Consider the following 19,585-nt stretch of genomic DNA (forward strand, 5'->3'; position numbering starts at 1 on the left):
GTTGCCGAGTATTTTTATTAAAAGCTATAAAAATAGTTATAATTAGCTTTATAAATATATAAGTTTTAAAAGTCTTTCTCGACGTCGTAAAACGTTTTATAGCGCTATAAACAACCCTTTATAGCGAAGAGATAAGCTTATACTACGTAGGTCTCGTTTCGGCGGTCGAATTTATAATTAAACTTTTTTTTAATAGCTTAATTATCGAGAGTAAAAGTTATAGCGTTAAGGTTAGAAAACACGAAGTTATCGATTAAAACTTAAAGTAATAGTAACGAGGTTATTATAAATAGTAAATAATATTAATCTCTTAGTTTATATTATTTACGAATAAGTTACTTATTTCTTTAATGAGAGGGGTAGTAATTAAAGCGTTAAAACCGGTAGAAAAAACAACAGGGTAAATAAATCTTAATAAGGGTAATATGAATTATTTAAATCATTTACTTTAAAAAAAAAATATAGCCGCGTAAGTTATTAAATTTATAATATGTTTATTATGAAATAAAGTATAAAAAAGAAAATAAAACAAAGTTAAGAATATTATTATAAGCGAATATAATAAAATAATATAAAGAATTTATTACGAACTATCGATATTAAGTTACGCTAGGCGGTACTTATAATTTTAAGTTAAGGGATAATATCGGTCTTTGCGACCGGGTCTTAATTAGTAGGATAGGTAAGGCGGGTGAGGCGGCTTAGGGTAATTAAAAACGGTCGCCTCGATAGTAATATATAGATTTTAACTAAATAAGCAGTCATGCTTTAATAGCTAGTAGCCGACTATTATTTATTTAATACGAACGAGTAAAAGCGTTATAGTTATATATTATATATTAAATCTTATATATTAATTATAATATAAAATAAAGTATTAGTTAAGAGCGAAATAAAAAAATATAAGATAAAGTAAAAGAGGCTAGCTTTAATAAATCGAGAATTAATTTATAAAGACGAGTTATTAAAAAGTTAAATATATATTTATTAAAGCGTTTAATTTAAAATTAAGCGTAATTAAATTATTTAAAATAATAACACTTATAAAGTAAAGGTATAAAAAAAACGATAAGTGTTAGAACAGCTGGAACTAAAGCTGTCCATATTACTCTAAAAGAGGTGCCACGTACCTGCGCGCACGAACCCCTTTTCTGTTTTATAAAGAGGGGCATACGATGCCCCTCGTAGCTAGTACTAAAGATAGATATGAACAATAGAATAAGAACGATTGAACCCCGATTAAAACCGGAACCACCGTACGTACGAGAGCTCATTTAATAATAAGAGAATTTATAAATCTTAAAAAATAATATACGGCATTAAAGGATTTAAGAGGAGAAATTATCGATAACTCGATCGAACTATTAAATAATCGAAAATAAACCTTATTATTTAAATTTACGAGGTCGAATTAATTTAGCCGAACTTTTATTGAGGGGACGCAGCTAAGGCGCTACGGTATAAATAATCCGATAGTTATTAACGCCGGTCGCGCTAGACTTACGTAGAGTTAATACTACCCGCGTAATAACGTCGCGGCGTATAACTAAGGACCTTAAACGTTTTAAACGCGTCTTAATAATAGTAATAAATTAAAAAAAGGTATCGAAAAAGCGATCGAATATTTAAAGATATTAATTACTAATTTAGTAGCTTCCGAAAGGATTTATAAAGAGATTTTTTAAATAATTAAAGAACTTCGTATCGAAACGACCGAGCCACGACCGCATCTCGATAACGACGATAACGCGCCGGTAACCCGCGGAGAACTGTAAAAGATAATCGGAAAAGCTATCGCCTAAGCTACGCAAGATCTTAAAGCTATATAAACCAAGTCCTAAGCTTAAGTTATAACCGCGCTACTACGTAATAGCGACCTCGTTACCTAGTAGCCGAAAGTTATCGTCCTAGCCCGTCGAACTCGCGAAGTAATAATTAAAAGCGTAAATTAATCGAGCGACGTATAAAAAAAGATACTAATAAATATTATATAAAATATAAATATAATAATCGGGTATAACGAGGCTATCGTAATAAAAAAGCTACTTAGCGGCGATATTATCTTTATTTTTAAAAACGAGGCGAAAAATTATATAAAAAATAATAAATAGGTTCTAAACGCTTTTAAAAATAATACGTAGCTTGCTCGTAAAGAATTAATAGTTATTATAAAAGGGATCCTAGCGAAAAAACTACGGGATAAGCCAGCTAACGGTGCTACGGTCACCTCATGCAACGGCGACCCCTAAATTTAAATAGCCCCTAATAGCACCACATATAAATTAATATATAAACTAGTTAGCTTTTAATTTATAATTAATTAAATAATACTATTATCTTCTTTTTTTTTCCTCTTTTTAATAGGCCGTAAACTTAACGAGTTAATACTATAACGCGCGATTTAAAATATTATAAATAGCTCGTTAATAAAATAAACCGCCGAGAAGCATAATATCCTTAAAACAATTCTAAGGGCTCGGATTCACGGCCGCAAGACTATAAAATAACGGAATAAGTTTTTCTAAGCCTTAATAATAACGGAAGAGTCTTAAATCGTAACTTAGTACCTTATATAATATAATTTAAGCTGCTTACCGGCGTACGTTATTTTCCGGATATTCGCTTAACGAATTTTTTAAATTAACGAAATTAATATAATACTCGGTAAGTACTAAGTTAAAAGATTTATTACTCGCTATTTATTTATTAATACTACTCTTTTTAAAAGGATAGATTTTTTAAAGCTTAACGTAACTTCCGTAAAGAAAATTATCGAGTTTTTCGAGCGGCTTAATAATCTTATTTTAAAATCGATCCCTCCGGAGTTTCGGTTTAACGTCGACGAGATCGGTAACTAGCTCGGCTATAGAATAAATATAATAATTATTAAACTTATTAAAATAAAGAGAATACTAGTTATAAACTCTTTTAACTAAGAATAGGCTTCTGCGGTCGAATATAATAACGCTTTAGGCCGAGCTTTGCCTCCTCTTATTATATTTAAAGGTTAATAGGTCTAGTAGTAATAGTTTTCGGAGGAGGAGGACTCGTTAACGGATGCCATAGAGGATTGGGTCTTTACGGCATCCCCTAAAGGCTGGACTAATAAGGAGCTGGCCCTAGTGTAGCTAAATGAGGTCTTTATCCCTTATATAAAGCTTAAAAACGAGGATTAATAACGGCTTATTATTCTGGATAATCACGTTAGCTACGTAAGCGAGGACTTTATTATAACGTGTTTAAAGTATAAAATATAGCTTTTTTTCTTTCCGGCACATTCGTTACACTTATTATAATCCCTAGATCTTAATCTTTTTAATATATTAAAAATATTTACTATTAAAAAATAACCTTATACTATATAGGGCTTAATAATATAAATATAAATAAGAGGGATTTTTTTAATATTACGAATTAATTAAAAAGTTTACTTTTTAGCCGTATATAATAAATAGCGGCTAGGCCGTAATTAGTATATTCCTTCGCGATATTAATAAGCCTTTTAATAGCCGGAATTAAAGGATAAAAGACTAAGTAAAGATAAGATTATTTAAGCCTCCCCTTAACGTTTTTAATAAATAATTCTCCTTTATAGCGTTATTAATATTTACGACTAGCCGCTAAATTAAAGAGTTAGCGGATACGTTTAGTAATAATAATGCTATTTTTAATAGCGCGACGCGCTAGGTTTTATTCCGGAAGTTTTAAAAGAGTTTAAATATTTTAAACGGCTAGATCGGTTAATTAGAACACGAGAAGTTAGTTTTAAAAAGTAATTTTAAAAAAAAGAGGTAAAAAGAGGAAAAGAGTAATACTTAACCTTAATTAGAAGTTTATATATATATAAGATATTATAGTAATTAAGAGGGAGATAAATAGCGTTACACCGGAACCCTAAGCTGTTACTCTTTTATCGTCGGCGCCGGAAGCCGTTGTAATTAAATCTAACTTTAAATTTAAGATTAAAAGTGTTATAAAAGCATTTCGGAACTAAAACGGTATTTTTAGGATTTTATATTAATTTTTAATTAAATTATTCATATTATTATTATATAGTATTATTATTAGTTTTTAAGGTCGCCGTTGCATGAGGTAACCGTAGTACCGTTAGCTGGCTTACCTACGATAAAGCTACGTTATTATATAGCTTACTCGTAAATAAATATAATTTAAGAGAGATTTCGAAATATAAGCGTAGCTTATTAAAGAATCCCGAGGCGTATTACGTATCCTTTATCTTATATATAAGCTCCGTCTAAACTACGAAGGATTTATATAATAACGGCTTAATATAAGACTCCGAGATTTTTAATTATAAACCGTATAACGCTAGCCTCCGTATTTAATAATATTACCGCTATTATAATTATAATTAACGTATCTCATAAGCGAATGTTTTATATAAGCGAATGTCTCATTTTTATAAATTTCTTTATAGCTTCAACCTTTTTTTATATTTTTTTACGTCCGAAAATACTATAACTTTAAAAAAAGAGTAATATAATTCTAACGCTTTAAGCGCTTTAAAAAGACTTAACTTTAAGCGTATAAAAAGCTATATTAATTTATTACGTTTTATTAAAAACTTTATAGCGTAAACGAAATAATTAACTTATACGATGCGAAATATTTACGAATTTTTAAAAGCTTTTAAATTTTAAAAAAAATGCGATTATTTGATATATTATTAATTTAAATACGCGATCGTTTTCTTTCCCGATTAAATAGTATAAAAGATATAGCGAATTAATTATTTAGTTTACGCGACGCGGGACGCGTCGGCGTTAATTAGGCCTCTAATTTCGTACGACGATAATTAGACCTCCGGACGCGTTTTAACCGAAAAATCGATTATTAAAAAGTTTTTTATAAAGATTTCGACGCGTATCGCGTATAGTTTACCCTCGTACGGAATATAATTTATAAATATAAGATCTAAAAAGAGGATATTTATAACTTCGACGAAACCGGCTTTTTTATAAATTAAATCTCGTCCGAAATAATCGTAACCACCTCCGATCAATACGGAAAGCTTAGGGTAATATAGTAAAAGAACCGGGAATAAGTTATAATTATTTAGGGCGTCGGATTATATAATTACGTTATCTTTCCGTATATTATTTTTACCGGGAAAACGTACCTCCCTTCTTAATATAAAAATAGCTTATTATTAAAGGATTAAGTGATCGTAATTATTAAAAATAATTAAATTATGAATAAAAAAGGCGAGGATTAGATTCGATATTTTAATTAATATATTAGGTTTCGTATAAAAGGTTATTATCGCCTCTTAATCCTAGATAATTACGAAAATTACCACTTAATAATTTTCGAGCTTTATTATAAAAAGAATTCGATTATTATACTTTATATACCTTTTTATTCGTTATATAAGCTCTAACCTTTTAATATCGGCTATTTTTATATATTAAAAAAGGTGTACGGGAAAGAAATTAAATATTTTATACGGGCGTATATTATTTATATTTCAAAGAAAAACTTCTTACTAGCGTTTTTAAAAGCGTTCTAAGCAATTTTTACCGTTTCGAATATACGAGGAGGCTTTTAAAAAATAGGACTCGTCCCGTATAATCTGGAATATATTATTTCATAATTAGATATAAAATTACGTACTTTAATACCTCCGGGGACGTTTTCCGGCCTACTTTTTCTTTAAAAATTAAAAACTTTAAACAACTTGATTAAGGCTTAATCCCAAACCGAATACGTTCGAAACCGTATTATACGGTATTAAAATAACTTTTTAATATTTATTTTAACTAATTTTAATTAAATCGTAAAAGCTATAACGTATATTATATACCGAGTTACTCTTTTAAAAAGTAAGAACGCGATATTTTAAAAAATAAATAAAATATTTAGCCGGCGCCGCCGTACGAAAAAAAAACGGCTATAAAATAGAGGATTACTTTATATATAAGCTAGAGAAAACCTGCAGTTTTAAAGGGATATTAATAAATAGTTATAAAACGAATCGCGTTGAAAAAGTAATTATATAAAAACGTTTAAAATATATTTATAACGCTATAGAATCTACGGAAAGCCCGGGTATAATACGCGTACTTATTAAAATAATATAGAAGTATTTAGAGATGAGGATTCCGATTAATTTTAATATTTTAAATACGTTATGGTAAAATTAACTTATATTTTATTAAAAAAGGTGTAAAAAAATAAGACATTCGCTTATATAAGATATTCGCTTGTAGGATACGTTATATAATTAAATATTATTAAAAGTAGTAGCGATACAGCTATTACTTTATAATAGTATATTTTAAAAGAGATTAAAAGTGCCCTTAAAGAGGATTACGAAGTAAGAAACGTTATATTAATTATAATAAAGAACACACGGCGTAAGATCGCGGCTGCCCCGTAGCGATCTAATAAAGAGAACGCGTAAAAGAAACTTATACCTACCGGCCTCGCCAGTTCGAAGTCCGTAGTACCGGCGATAGCTCGGTAAGAACAGCACGGCTATCGCTACCGGTAACGCTTCTTATTAACGATAAAAAGGGGTATATAATAATTTCTTAAAAAAGAGGCCGCCTACGGTTTAATTCGATAATAAGTAGCTAAAGTAAAAAAATACGCTCGTAAAGCCGGCGCGGCACCGCCGCTTTTTTATTAACGTAAGATATTATTATAGTTTTATAATTATAAACTTATAAATAATATATTAAAACGTTATAATATTAAAAGTAATAACGGTACTTATTTTAATTAATTAAAAAAAATATAATATATTAATATTATAAGAAGTATAAACGAACTTTTATATATAAGCTATATATTATTTAAAAATAACTAAATATTGAGTAATTTACGGCGAAAGTTAAATAACTATTTATATATATAAACGATTTAATATCGATAAATTAAAAACTAAAGCAGGCCTCGATTAAGCTGCCATTATAATACCGATAAGAAGAAGTAGCCGTTTTATTATATAATCTATATACTCGCCGATTTAAAAAACTTCCCGATAACGGGGCCTTTTAAACGACCTCGATACGACCGCGTAACCCGGGCGATACTTACTCGTCGGAAACTTTAACACATACTATCCGCTTTAGAACGTACACGGTAAGAAATTATATAAAGTAAATAACCTTTTTATTTTTATAGATCGATAAAACCTAGAGCTAGCTACGCCATACGGAAAAATTATAAAATAACGCTACGAATAAAGAGAATCTACGCTAGATCTAGTTTAAATAATACGAAGAATAATAATCTTATATAAAAAAGACTCTAGTTTAAAAAGTTTTAATTATAAGGCGTAGGTTATCCGCGTTAAATTAGAAACTAATTCGCTACGAGGTAATAAAGCGAAAGTAGAGGGATAGAATTAAATAATATTAAATAAAGAGCTAGTATAAGCGGAAGCCGGAGCACGCTTAACCGATATTATCGAGCTAATAAGCCTAGAAGAGCTAGATCGAGCTATTAATAACCTTATAAGTATCTTATGAAAGATTACCGATATAATAGTATTAAAAAAGACCCCTATATTAGTAAAGATACGCCTTAATAATTATTAAAAGTTTAAAAAGTATAAATTATAACGAAATAATAATATCGAGCTTATTTCGCGATACCTTCGTAATATATTTAGAATTAATAAACCGAATTAAAAACGGACCTAAAAAGAATTGTTTAAAAGGTAAAAATAAAGAGCTAACGTTACGTAGTCGCCGCTACCTCCCACGACTTTAAAACATTTTAATCGCTCGAATAATAGGCCCGGCTACGGAATTAGACGTTATTATAAATAGCGAGTATTTTAGAATTAAGACGTAACGAAAGAGCTGCTATTAAGGCACGAAGTTATAACGAGAAAGTTATACTCTTTTCGAAGAGGTTCTTCTTTAATTTAAAAACCGACCTTATAAATTTAAATAACGTAATAAACTACGCCCCTAGGCTTACTTTTATTAAAATAAAAGTAACGGTTAAAGAAATAAAAGATATTATTAAGTAAATAAAACCTTAAAAAGCTTTAAGGGAAGACCTTCTACTTATTAATTTCTTTAAAACGTATGAGGAACCCTTTTTTAAACGTTAGCCGGCTTAGCGACCGCGAGCTTCCGGCTTACCTACTTCCCTAAACGTTTTCGTACGGCAAAAGTTATTATAATTTTAAAGTTAAATAAAACAATAACTAAAAAGCAGATACCTAATAAATAGAGACCTATTTTATTATTTAGCACCGTCGGGAAAGTAATAGAAACGGCTATGAACCGGCGAATTATTAGAATAACCGAAAAGTGCTCGCTTTTATCGAAAAGCTAGATAAGGAACCGGACATAGCGATCTACCGAGCTAGCTATTCGACTAGTTATTAACGTTATCCGTATAACGTGGTAATAAAAGGGCGTCGCTTCTCTTTTCTAGTTTAATATTAAAGGTGCTTTTAATATAATTAATTATAAAAAATTAATCGCTATATTTTATAAAAAAGGATTATCGGATTAAATCTACCGATAAATTAAAAGCTTTATTATAAATAAATAAGTCTACCTTTATTTCGACAGTAAATCGTTAAAAAAGATCTAACTCCGCGTTAATATTCCGTAAAGCTCTTCGCTATTACTAATCCTCTTTATTCTTTATATCGCTACTCTATATAAAAATTTAAAAGCTTACGAACAGCTTATTATTATTAAGTTCGTAAATAATATAAATCTTATTACTATAAAACCGGACCACGCTATAAATTACCGTAATCTAAAAAAAGCGTAAAAAACTTATAACCGTTAAGTATATACGAAAAGGATAGAGTTCGAACTTAAAAAAAGCGAGCTTATCCATTTTATTAAAGCGTAAAAAGCCTGTACACTATAAGTACACCTCGGGAACGCCGCTATATCGCTAATAATCTCGGCGAGAATCCTCGGCGTATAACTCTATTAAAAACTATAATAAAAGAATTATATTTTAAAAATTAAAACGAAAATAATAATTTAAATATTAGCTCTTATTAAGCTCGTAGTATTAACGTAAAAATATTTAATATAAAAAGCGAAAGAGCTCTATATAAAAATAATACGTAACGTATTAATATACGGAGCGTCGGTTTAGTATAAAGTGGCCAACACCGAAAAAAAGCCAGCCCTTAGCTTTATAATAGTCTAGAACTCCTATTTCTAGACCGTAACAAGGGTATATAAAGTAACCCCTTAATACTACTTAGAAATTAAAGCGGTAGTTCTTTTTTTTAACCTTTATTTAAATACGAGGGCGGCTAGCTTCGAAATATATACAGAAACTACCGGGAAGCTGCAGTTCTTACGTAGCGCTTATAAAAAAGCGGTAGAAATTATTAATAACGAACGAAGCGTAAAAAGGAGGAAATAAAAAAGACTTTAAAAAGCTATTAATAAAGTCTTTATAATTTTATAGCTAAGCGACGCTTAATTAGCGTTAATTAAATAATAATTAAGCGGTTAAACGGTTAAATAAACGTTTAAAAAGAAATAAAAATAAAGATAATTTTATACCGTTATTTTTACGTAAGGCCGCCGCGAATTAATTATAAAGTCTCCACTAAATTAAAAAACGTGCCGTTATTATAATAATATATTTAAATATAAAGCGTCGGTTTTAATATAAATACGTATTAAAAAAATAAGGCTTAAATCGTTCTTATTTACTTATTAAATTTTAAACGTCCAGACGCTACTATATAATTATAATAAAAGGCGGGAAATAACTAAACACTTAATCTTATATTATAAAGATTTTAAAAGAAAATAAAAGTAATTAATAAAATAACTAATACTTAATCCGTTACGAACTCGTTACGATCTAGCGGCGCTTATTATAAAAAAAGATACGGCGAAAGTTATTATAGAGTAGCTTTTATAAACCGGTCGATTACTACTATATAAATTAGTAATAAAGATTAAAGGATTACCCGAACTTAAATAATCTCTTTAAGCCTTAAAATAAAGGTTATTAGACTAATAAGTGAAAACTAGTATAATAATATCGAGCACGTGAGGTAAATTTTACGATATAGTAGCGTATATTTTTAATCTAGCTTCGACACGGTTTATTACATAAGGAACTAAATAGATATACCGAAGGCCTTCGGCCTACGGCGTACTATTAATAATAATAATAATAATATACGGCACTAAGCACCGTTTTAGTCCGTTTTACTTTAATTTAAGCTTTTTAATATAGCCCGTACGGTAATGCGGCGTCTTGCCTTTCTAGAATACTTTGTTACATAAGGTCGGCATCCGGTCTCCCCCTAGACAAGAGCTTAGAGAGCCGAATTAATACTAGGGTCGGTGACGACCTGGGAATCCTCGGTGTTGTATGTTTTTGCCTGGCATTATTCCTTTTTTTGGCACTTGTTGCACCATAAAGAAGGCAGTTGGGCGGCGTGCACGTCGGTTCTCTCAATGGCAGTATTCGTCCACAGGCGCAAATGCTATATACATTCGTCAAACCAGACTGGATTCATTTTCCTGCTAGAGACAACTCTTTCGGTGGGCTGTATGAGACTCTAATCGCAATCCCAAAGCGGCCACATCATACATTGGTGATGCCCACGATCGAAAGTGAGATAGTTTGCGCCTGTTTCCCATACTACAAAGTCTTGCCCCAGACCCAATCAGTTAGGACATCAGTTGGCAAAGGTTTTCTTGAGAGCCCGTTATGATAGCCAAAGGCAAAGGGAGCAAAGCTTCTTGCTTCATTTGTCAGTGGAGCTTGGTAGGCTCCTGCGAGTAGATAGAAAAGCTTTGTCGGGACCACTCACTGCATCACCGCACCTTTACACATACAAACCCAAAGATTTCTCCTCTGGATATATTCTTAAGTTTACCAGTCGGAACCCGTGCTCGACGCAGCGTCTTCAGCTACACACAATGCTCGCCCTACCATTTCTCGTTCTCTGCCTAGCAGGCGCTGGCTTGTCTTTGGCCCCCCGAGCCAGGACTGTCCAGAAGGAAGTACGGATCACAAGCACGGTCACGTTTTCTGCGAGGCCTGGGCCCTCCCCCCCGCACACGTACAAGACCAACCCAGCTCCCTCGGTCTCTACGGCGTTGCCCTCCAGCCTCCCCACCGACCCCTTAGCCGACGACCGGGCGTTCCTCATCGGAGTGGTACCGTGGCAGGAGAACCCCGACTTGAAGACGGCCCAGCAGATGCTCGAGCGTCTGGTGCAGTATCAGGATGTCTACCGGACAATGACCTCGGAAGGGCCGAAAGGAGGCGAGGACAACGCCCCGTCCGCGAAGCTGCCAGCTAACATCGTGGAGGAGATCCACAAGATGAATACCATACTCGACCACGGCGGCATCCTGAACGGCGGCAATGTTCGTATTCTCGACGCACTCGATGTCATCTTTGATAACGTGTGTGCCGATACTGGGAAGACGGGTCAGATACCAGGGACGGTCAAGGATACGGTGAACTTAGTACTGCGCGGGATCTCTTCAGAGCTCCAACCGTGTGTACCCGACACCTCGAGTCCACCAGGACGTACATAAGATTGTGGGATTGTACTGAGCAATTGGAAGGGAATATTGGGAACTAAGTAAGTAGATGGTGGCTCTAGGTAGAGAGAAGACGCACCCCCTGTATGTTCATGTAGCTACACCCCAGCAGCATCGATAGTGATAATCTCCTGAAACTTCTGATCTAAAGTTGTTGTCGGGGCGTTTTCACACAAGGAGGTCCATTTCTAATCAACCAGATGTGCATTACCAAATTAACTTTTATGTTTCCCGTCGTCCCCTCAAAGGTGTAGGTGCCCTGTACCTGAGCATGTAGGTACGTTATCACACTACCTGACCAGTGCCTACCTTTATGTAATGAGTTGGTGAGTCACTACATGTAGGTACACGCCTCTTCCCTTCAAGATTCCAAGCTGCAACTTCCTCTAAATCTTACATGTGAACCTGTGTGCAGCCTCACGTACCTACCTACATAATTCATGCTACCTAGGAACATAAGGTTTCTACATCCTTCAGTCCAGACTGTAACCAGGGAACTCCTCCACACCAACAATCTTCATACCTTCATTACGTGGAAGGTCAGCGACACTCGACAGCCCCAAGACTCTGGCAAGCACACCTCCTCTTTCTAATCTTCGTATAACATCGAACTTTTTGACTTTCGTTGACAGGCAGCCCTCGGACCTCGTTGGATTAGACTTGGACATCCCTCCTGCACGATGCTCCCCTCGAGTACAGCGGGGTAGCCGCCGAATATTCCTGTCGCCACAGCTGCGAGTTCACGTACTAATTGATCTTCTATTAGAACTGATCGATGGTACTTATTTACGATTCTGTTTCTGCGAACTGTGAGTTGTCGGGATCCTCTTGCGATGCTTGAGGGTGGATGAATGAGTCCTGACTGCCTTCGTCCACCACACCATCATCATCAGAACCAGAAAGCAACATCAATAACAATAAGAGCATTCCAGCTGGGTAAATGATCACGCCTCCATCTCTCGCCATGGCAGACGGATTCTGACAGTATATACGGTATCAAAGCCATTCCCAACCCCTTGGAGGATCGTTTCTCTTTCTTTCCCGCTCTCGTATCCTCGTCCTCTCCAATCTGTCTGCGCCTTAGCTATCTACGATGCAAAGACAATGATCGAAACCATCCCGGTCCCGGTCATTAGGTAAATTAATACCTCAGGACTCAGTTCAAATATGAAATTAATTGCTCAATTGTTGACTTGATTGTAGCTACATTAACTTCGTCCACCCCCTCGTCTCTACTTAGACGAAAGGCTGGTACAGTGGCGGCGGGCGCCCGTGACCATCCTGTTCAGGGTGCCCAGCGGATTAGCCCCTGTGTCAGAAGCAGCAGAGCCCACTGCAAAGCTGTAGCATTTTGCCTAATACCCGGAGCGAGGCATCACACTCGACACGATTGTCATTGTTCTTATGCAGCGGTATTTCCACACCGTCGCGTCCTTGTTCCAATCGTACCGCATCAGAAGCCCGCAGTTGCTGTACCCGGGGGCGGCGCGGGCTGGGGGTCGACGGCGAGGCCCCGGAGGACCCCGTCGACAGTCTCCCGCACGCCCGCGGGGATCTGGACCTTGCCGGTGCCGCCGCAGATGTCGTCGAAGATGGTGTCGAGCGCGCGCAGGACGCCGGGGTTGGCGCCCGTCAGCACGCCGTCCTTCCGGATCAGCTCGCCGGTGCTGCGCGCGTAGTCCAGCATGTCGCCGGGGAAGGCCTTGTGGTGCTGCTCGCGCTCCGTCTCCACGGTGTCCTGCACCACCTGGTAGGCCACGAGGCGCGCCAGGATCCGCTCGTCGGGCACTTTCGTGCGCAGGTCGTCGTCGGTCTTCCAGGGGCGGAGGAACGTCTTGGCTTTGTTGAAGAAGAGTTGCGGCTGGATGTTACGGCATAGCTCGGCTCTGCCCCTCGTCCGCGCTTGGCCTAGTGAGCTGAGGAGATAGTCGCGAGTGTTTTCCCTTTGGGTGAGCGGCGCGTGATGGAAAGCAGGCTGTGAGACCGAGGTGGGAGAAGGGTCTGGGCTCGGATCCACGGGTTCGGCTGTAATTGTAGTGGAAACAGAGTCTCGGGCATGGAGACGTCCTTGGGTAGTTGAAGGAGGAGCTATGTAGTCGTGTGGAACTTTCCAAAAGGACGCAGCCCCCCCAATGGCGGCAAGAGACAAGAGGTGCCTCAAGAGATGCATTTTGGGCCTGAATGAGTGCTATGAGTTTGAGTGCAACGAGATGAGCTACGTGGTTTCGTTGCAGGATTCTATTTCATCACAAATTGCATTGTCTTTGAAGACGGATCAGATTATATAAGTATATACTGAGAGGGAACATTTTCTCCGAAACCACGTTTCAGAGTTTGCCTACACTTTCTAACTCGACGATTACCAGGGAAGGGCGAGAAATAGCTTTATCCACGTTGTGCGCATATGTAAACTTTGACTCGCTGAGGCCTTGGATTCAGTCATTCAAAACATATAAGTTGACCCGTTCATGGAGAACCGTATCGCTGGTAACTGCGATTTAACAGAATATCCGATTGTGATGCAGTATCAAACAGCTCTGGTATGCATGCAAGCTGGGTGGCTAAACCAGCGATCGACACTGAAGTCAGAGTGTTGCTAGCCCGGTATGTTATCGTGAGGCAAGGGAGATAAAGGGGGTTGGAGTCGAATTGTATTCCTGCCAAGTGGGACTGGAAGCCAGTCAGCATCGTCCCCGTCGTCCTTTTCTGGAGGCTTCCACTGTTTAAGATGCGAGAAACACCTCACGACTAAAATGAGGCAGTTGAAACGAGGCAGTCAAAAGGTGCAGTGATTCAATAGCAACTACGGAAGAGGCGTTTGTGACGACGATACGCTTGGAGGACTACTATTCTTCCTTTTGGACAACGTTGCCATGCGGTCGGAGATATGACGCCAACTGTGGGTAGTGACGAGACAAAAGGCCAAGGCAGTTTCCAAACTCTTACTACACGTCGTCGTATCAGTCTTGGCAAAACTGAGGTCAATGTGACAGGTGCGCGAAATTGACAGATCCAGCGGGAGGTTTTAATAGCGAAAGCTAGGTTGGTTCAAGGAGAAACTTAGGTGCATGTCGATGCTGAGAAGGGACAACTGCGATTGAGGCATGGATCTACGCGCCGGAGCGCTGGAACAGCAACAAGGGTATGTTGAGATGATGATCCGTGTCATTTGATTGGTTACAGAGCTGTGGCATCGAGCCCTTTAGGGAAGTAGGTGTTAACCTTAGCATTGAAGACGGGATGCACACAGCAGTCTCATTGGCTCTAAACACCCACCCCACACTCCTGAGTGCTGCATCCCCAGCTGTACGTGCGGGCCACCCCCGACGACGCTTCCACTGTTGGTGTGCGTACGAGTGCCTAGAAGAAGGCGTGCATTGGATTGGATTGAACTTATAACACTCACAGCACTACGACAACTGCGTGTTATGAAGGCGTTAAGTGACTGATTTGATATCTCAGTGGGTCGAACAGCACCAACCAAAGCGATACGCGCAAGTAGATACACCAGTTGAGATGTTGTAGGAGACGGTGCATCTCATATTCTACATACCACGTTTCCAGCTTTACATGACTGCAACCATTGGAGTTATATATCGACATCTGCAATTGCCTTTCGCCCAACTCTCCTTCTTCCCTACTTCCCCTGCTTCTCGGCCTGGTTATTGGTCTCTGCCATTGACCTTGATGATGTTAGGCAAAGACACCGGACGACTACGAGTCAGCAGGCCAATTCATCCAGACAATCAAAGAGCCAGTGTCTCTTCCCAGAAAGGAGCTATCAGTAGCAAAAGGCTGGCTCTAATGCGAGAGCTTTGGTGCACCTGGTAGCTGTTCTTCAGCCTCTTCAGAATTGTGGAAACTGTGAGTTTTGCGACTTTCTCTGCACACTATCCCTGGATGAAATCACATTTTGCCAATGGCACTCGTTCAGCGCAGCGTACCGGAGCAGGGACTAATCGAAGCTTACTTCCGCAATGCATTATGCCATCGAGATCCATACAGAAGGTATTATGCACCAAGTTGGGTTCATCACACAATGATGTCGTAGCCTGAGCGAAGAGTGAAAACATGAAAATCTTCGTACCCTTGGTTGGTTTCCACATTCGCCCTTAGCAGTTAATACATATCCCCCATTGACTCTTTTTTTTTTAATGAATGTATTTGGCAAAACAGAAATAGCCGTATGCCTTTTGCCCCAACAGTTTCATACATCATGAACCGGTGAAGTACTGGATTCAGGGGCAACACAACTGAGGAGTTGTCGGCAGGCCTATGTCTTCAACACAACTGTTGGATGGAGTCAGCGTCACATATGCAAGGATTTGGGACTTGCCATGCTGGCACGCTCCTGTGTACAAGTGCAGTGGGCTATGAGGGTACATACACAAGCCAACCTTCAGCCTGCTGTAAACCTCAACGTGCTGGTCTACGAGCCGTATCTGCCTTATCAGGCTCATTAACTATAGCTTAGAATCTACAGGATCATACGATACACCTTAGCCAAGTCCCTGCCAATGTGAAATCAATTATGGCCGGCAACGTGCACCTAATTAGATAGAGCAGAGTACATGTATGTAGTTGTAGAAGATGGATACCTTAGAACCTCGTCGCGTCGGACCCCACAGTTAGCAAATCGTGGAGAGTGAGTCGACCTAGATCAAGACGCGTTGGGCCCAGTTGGGATTTTCTTTCTTCTTTTTTTCCTCAACCCTCCCAGCGCTGTGTGAGTTTCCCCAGACGTTTTGACGCCGCGGCTGTGTGCTTATATGCTGATTGTAGTATAGTATTAAATCTGTTCTGTTTTCGATCTTTTCTTTTTCAATATCGATACCCCCATACGTGCAATGCTTCTGCTAAGGCGACTAAGTACTGACAATGTTATTCCAGGACAGCAGCAGCAGCAACAACGCCAACATGGCGGAAACGTAAGTCTTTCTTTCTGTACCTTTCTTCCAGGATGAGATGACCATGCTGATACTGTGTATATATATAGTTCTCTGGGATGGGTGCAGAGCTTCGTGGCCGGCGGGTTTTGGGGCTTGTGGGCCCTGTTTGTGCAGCGTTGTGTCGCCGCCGTTCTTTATAGATGGTGGGTGGCGGTGCGCTCCCGTCTGCTGAGATCGGAGCGGGTGCGGTCGTACGCGGCCGCCCTGCACACCATCGACGAGGTATATTAACCCTTCTCTTTTGAGCCTCTCTTCTTTTCTCGTTTCTCCCTTATTCTATCCAGTGCACCAAGGAGTCTACTGACGATGTGTTCGCATGTAGAAGGTCCTGGCCGAGGCCAAGAAGAAGGCCGGCAAGGAGGCCAAGAAGCAGCGGCGGCAGCAGAAGGAGGACGCGCGCGCGCAGCTGCGCATCCTCCGCGACGCCCGTTTCCCGTCCCCTCGACCTCGGGACGCGGCCCGCGCCTGGGCCACGGGCCAGCTGTAGTCCCGCCCTCTCCTCGATGGAGGAATAGAAGAAGAAGAAGAAGAAGAGGAAGATAACGACGATATATCTGGCGTTTTTGTTTTCGGTTGGTCAAGGAAGGGGGGCGGTTTGGTAGGGTACGGTCGGTTTTTTTTTTTTTTCGGTTGTTTTGGTCTGGTCGGCGTTGTTTTTTTAATTTTTTCTTAGAGGAAAAGAAAAAAAGCCTGCAATGGGCGTAGCACCGTCCCCTCGGTAGGCCTTCGGGTCTTCTGGGGCCCGGACCACTGGAGATTGTGGGTTGGGCGCCTCTCCTTGCAAAGGGGGGGTTCGCACCCTGTTCGGACTCAGTAGGCAGGGCGTCCCAGACGTTCTTCTCATGCCGAAGCCAAAGCAACTCCTTTGCCAGCTCTGGCTGGAATAAAATTGGGCGGCTGCTACGATCCGCGGGGCCTCTTGTTTCGAAGTACTCTGGAAACTATTACTTACACTTAGCACTTTCTGCCATCACGAGCACCGAGGAGGGAAATCAAAAGAATCCGTCATGCCTCAAGCCGGCAAGTCTCAAGCCAGCAAGCCAAAAAGGAGAAAAACAAAAAACCCATCGACTCGGCTCATCTTCCCACATCAGCAGCCGCAGTCTCAGACATACACACATACACACAAAGCCAGCTACCAAACCATCATCTTCACAACCAAGACCAACCACCTCATCTTTGGCTGCCCATCACCCATCACACAGACATCAAGGGGCACACGAGCGCTATTGAAAACAACATACGGACATACACATGCTCAGCAACTTCAGCCAGTCATCTGTTCATTCAGCGTCATCGGCAAGGCCGAGATCCCTCATCTCCATGGCCAAGACCAACTGTCTCTGCTTCTGTCGTCTCTCTTCATAGACGCAGAACCCGACAGCCAAGACCTTCTTCATCCTCTTCACATCGCTTCAGCCAATCAAACCTCCATCATCATGAGCAAGAACCATAATTATCTTCGCCAGGCAGCTCTTTTTCCCTGTCAAGTCATTCAAGCGTCTTCGTACGGCGGCAAGGTACTTCTACAATACAGTCAACGCTACACGGAGGCTGTTCCGAATCACTCGAGCACTCTTGCAAAGCCACATCTGCAACTTCTGCATAACTTCAGTCAAGAGTCAAGGGGCATCTTCTTCGATCAAACCATCATCTCATCAGGGCACATATTCGTCTCAGGCATCCTCAGAGCCATGCAAGAACTCTTCCAAAGCCACATCTAATTACATACCTTCACTCCAAAGTCAGGGGAAATCAACTTCTTCAAACCCCTTCATCATCACGAAGATTCAAGGGTCTTCATCTTCTTCAAACCCTCCATCATCACAACGAGTGCTGTTCCCTTCGCACTCACATCCAGTACCAACCTTGCAAAATCGTATTCAGTACTGTACTGGAGAACCAAACATCATCTTCTCCAAGGGGCATCTTCTTCATGGGGCTCAATCAATCCGTATTCTGTACAGCCATGACCGCTGTGAGGACCATTCTTCTTCCCAATCACCTACAGGGTCACTTTATTTCATCAAATCCTACTCGAACACCATGGGCTATCGTGTTCTTCATCTAAGACGAAAACCTTAATACATCCAATTCCATCCCAGCGGGCACACTTCGTTTCTTCCGAAGTGTTCAGGCCATTTCCAGTCATCTGTTCTGTATACTATTCGAATATCGATCACGTCGGACAACAGAGAATCGAGTCCAGACTACGGATCCGGCTTAGCATCATGGCAATCCCAGTATATCTCCCTGATCGCCATATTCACCAATTATCTTTCAATGGACTCATTTGTAGCTATCAATGATCACAGTCGTCAGATTGTTACATTGGTTCCGCACGTATAGATGTCTCAACGTTCGAAGTACTTAGCAATTACTTCCAACTTCAAGCGGTTTCCGTTCAAAATCTCACAAAACGAGTCATTTCAGCTTCACCTCCTCAGACCCAATACCAGCGAGCTACCAATTTTATTACCATAAACTTGTCCTGCTGCTTCTCATCGCACGCAGAGAGCTTGTCCATGAAATGTATCAGGGCAGGGGGAAAGCTTGTGACAAGAGATATCCCTCTCAGGCGAACCCACAAGGCACAAACAGCAAATACCATAATCACACAATACTGCCTTCAAGACTATGAATCCAAATCGTATGCTTATTTACAAATGGCTGTCAACCCATTTGACCAGGTCCACCATACAGTATGTTGATCCTACTCTTTGTATCTCAGAAAGTCTACAGTCCACTAATGACCGGGGAAAACAGCAGGTTCAAAACACCAGGCAAATCGAGATGAGCTTCTACCTACGTGGAAAACGAAGGCGGTGAATCCACCACTGAGGAAGAAGAATGGGAAGTTATCGGACAATGGCGAATGCCAGATGAAGATGAAAACCGATGACACCGATGGCGAGGATGACGAAAGTATCCTATCGGAACTTGTCTATATGGCCGAGTTTGTCTTGAACGAATAGCCACAAGACTGTTAGGATGTCCGAAACCGAGTCGAGCCCAGGAGAAGGTTTCAACTGAATCCCCGGAATGCAAGAACCAAAGAAAAAGAGTATCTTTTGCCAGGTAATTATGCTACATTGACCT

The 19,585-nt window shown here is 39.3% G+C and overlaps 5 protein-coding genes across 5 annotated transcripts; 4 read left to right on the forward strand and 1 right to left on the reverse strand.

The window, feature by feature from the left end:
• Positions 1-10,904: 10,904 nt before the first annotated feature.
• On the forward strand, positions 10,905-11,531 carry PG994_014537 (uncharacterized protein; the record flags this gene model as incomplete). The annotated part of the gene is made up of 1 exon (XM_066865946.1): positions 10,905-11,531. One exon carries the CDS (start codon positions 10,905-10,907, stop codon positions 11,529-11,531), a length of 627 nt encoding a protein of 208 aa, XP_066709075.1.
• A 1,459-nt stretch (positions 11,532-12,990) lies between these two features.
• Positions 12,991-13,707, reverse strand: PG994_014538 (uncharacterized protein; the record flags this gene model as incomplete). Its single annotated transcript, XM_066865947.1, has 1 exon — positions 12,991-13,707. One exon carries the CDS (start codon positions 13,705-13,707, stop codon positions 12,991-12,993), a length of 717 nt encoding a protein of 238 aa, XP_066709076.1.
• A 2,708-nt stretch (positions 13,708-16,415) lies between these two features.
• Positions 16,416-16,973, forward strand: PG994_014539 (uncharacterized protein; the record flags this gene model as incomplete). Its single annotated transcript, XM_066865948.1, has 3 exons — positions 16,416-16,465; positions 16,534-16,708; positions 16,809-16,973. 3 exons carry the CDS (start codon positions 16,416-16,418, stop codon positions 16,971-16,973), a joined length of 390 nt encoding a protein of 129 aa, XP_066709077.1.
• A 520-nt stretch (positions 16,974-17,493) lies between these two features.
• PG994_014540 (uncharacterized protein) lies at positions 17,494-18,210 on the forward strand (the record flags this gene model as incomplete). Its single annotated transcript, XM_066865949.1, has 1 exon — positions 17,494-18,210. The coding sequence occupies one exon, from the start codon at positions 17,494-17,496 to the stop codon at positions 18,208-18,210; it is 717 nt and encodes a 238-aa protein (XP_066709078.1).
• A 942-nt stretch (positions 18,211-19,152) lies between these two features.
• PG994_014541 (uncharacterized protein) lies at positions 19,153-19,461 on the forward strand (the record flags this gene model as incomplete). The annotated part of the gene is made up of 2 exons (XM_066865950.1): positions 19,153-19,188; positions 19,270-19,461. The coding sequence occupies 2 exons, from the start codon at positions 19,153-19,155 to the stop codon at positions 19,459-19,461; spliced, it is 228 nt and encodes a 75-aa protein (XP_066709079.1).
• Between the last annotated feature and the right edge of the window lie 124 nt (positions 19,462-19,585).

This window comes from Apiospora phragmitis, assembly GCF_038363925.1.
Source record: "Apiospora phragmitis strain CBS 135458 chromosome Unknown utg000013l:1.0-2965645.0:1.0-2969333.0, whole genome shotgun sequence".
NCBI classification, from domain to species: Eukaryota; Fungi; Ascomycota; class Sordariomycetes; order Amphisphaeriales; family Apiosporaceae; genus Apiospora; species Apiospora phragmitis.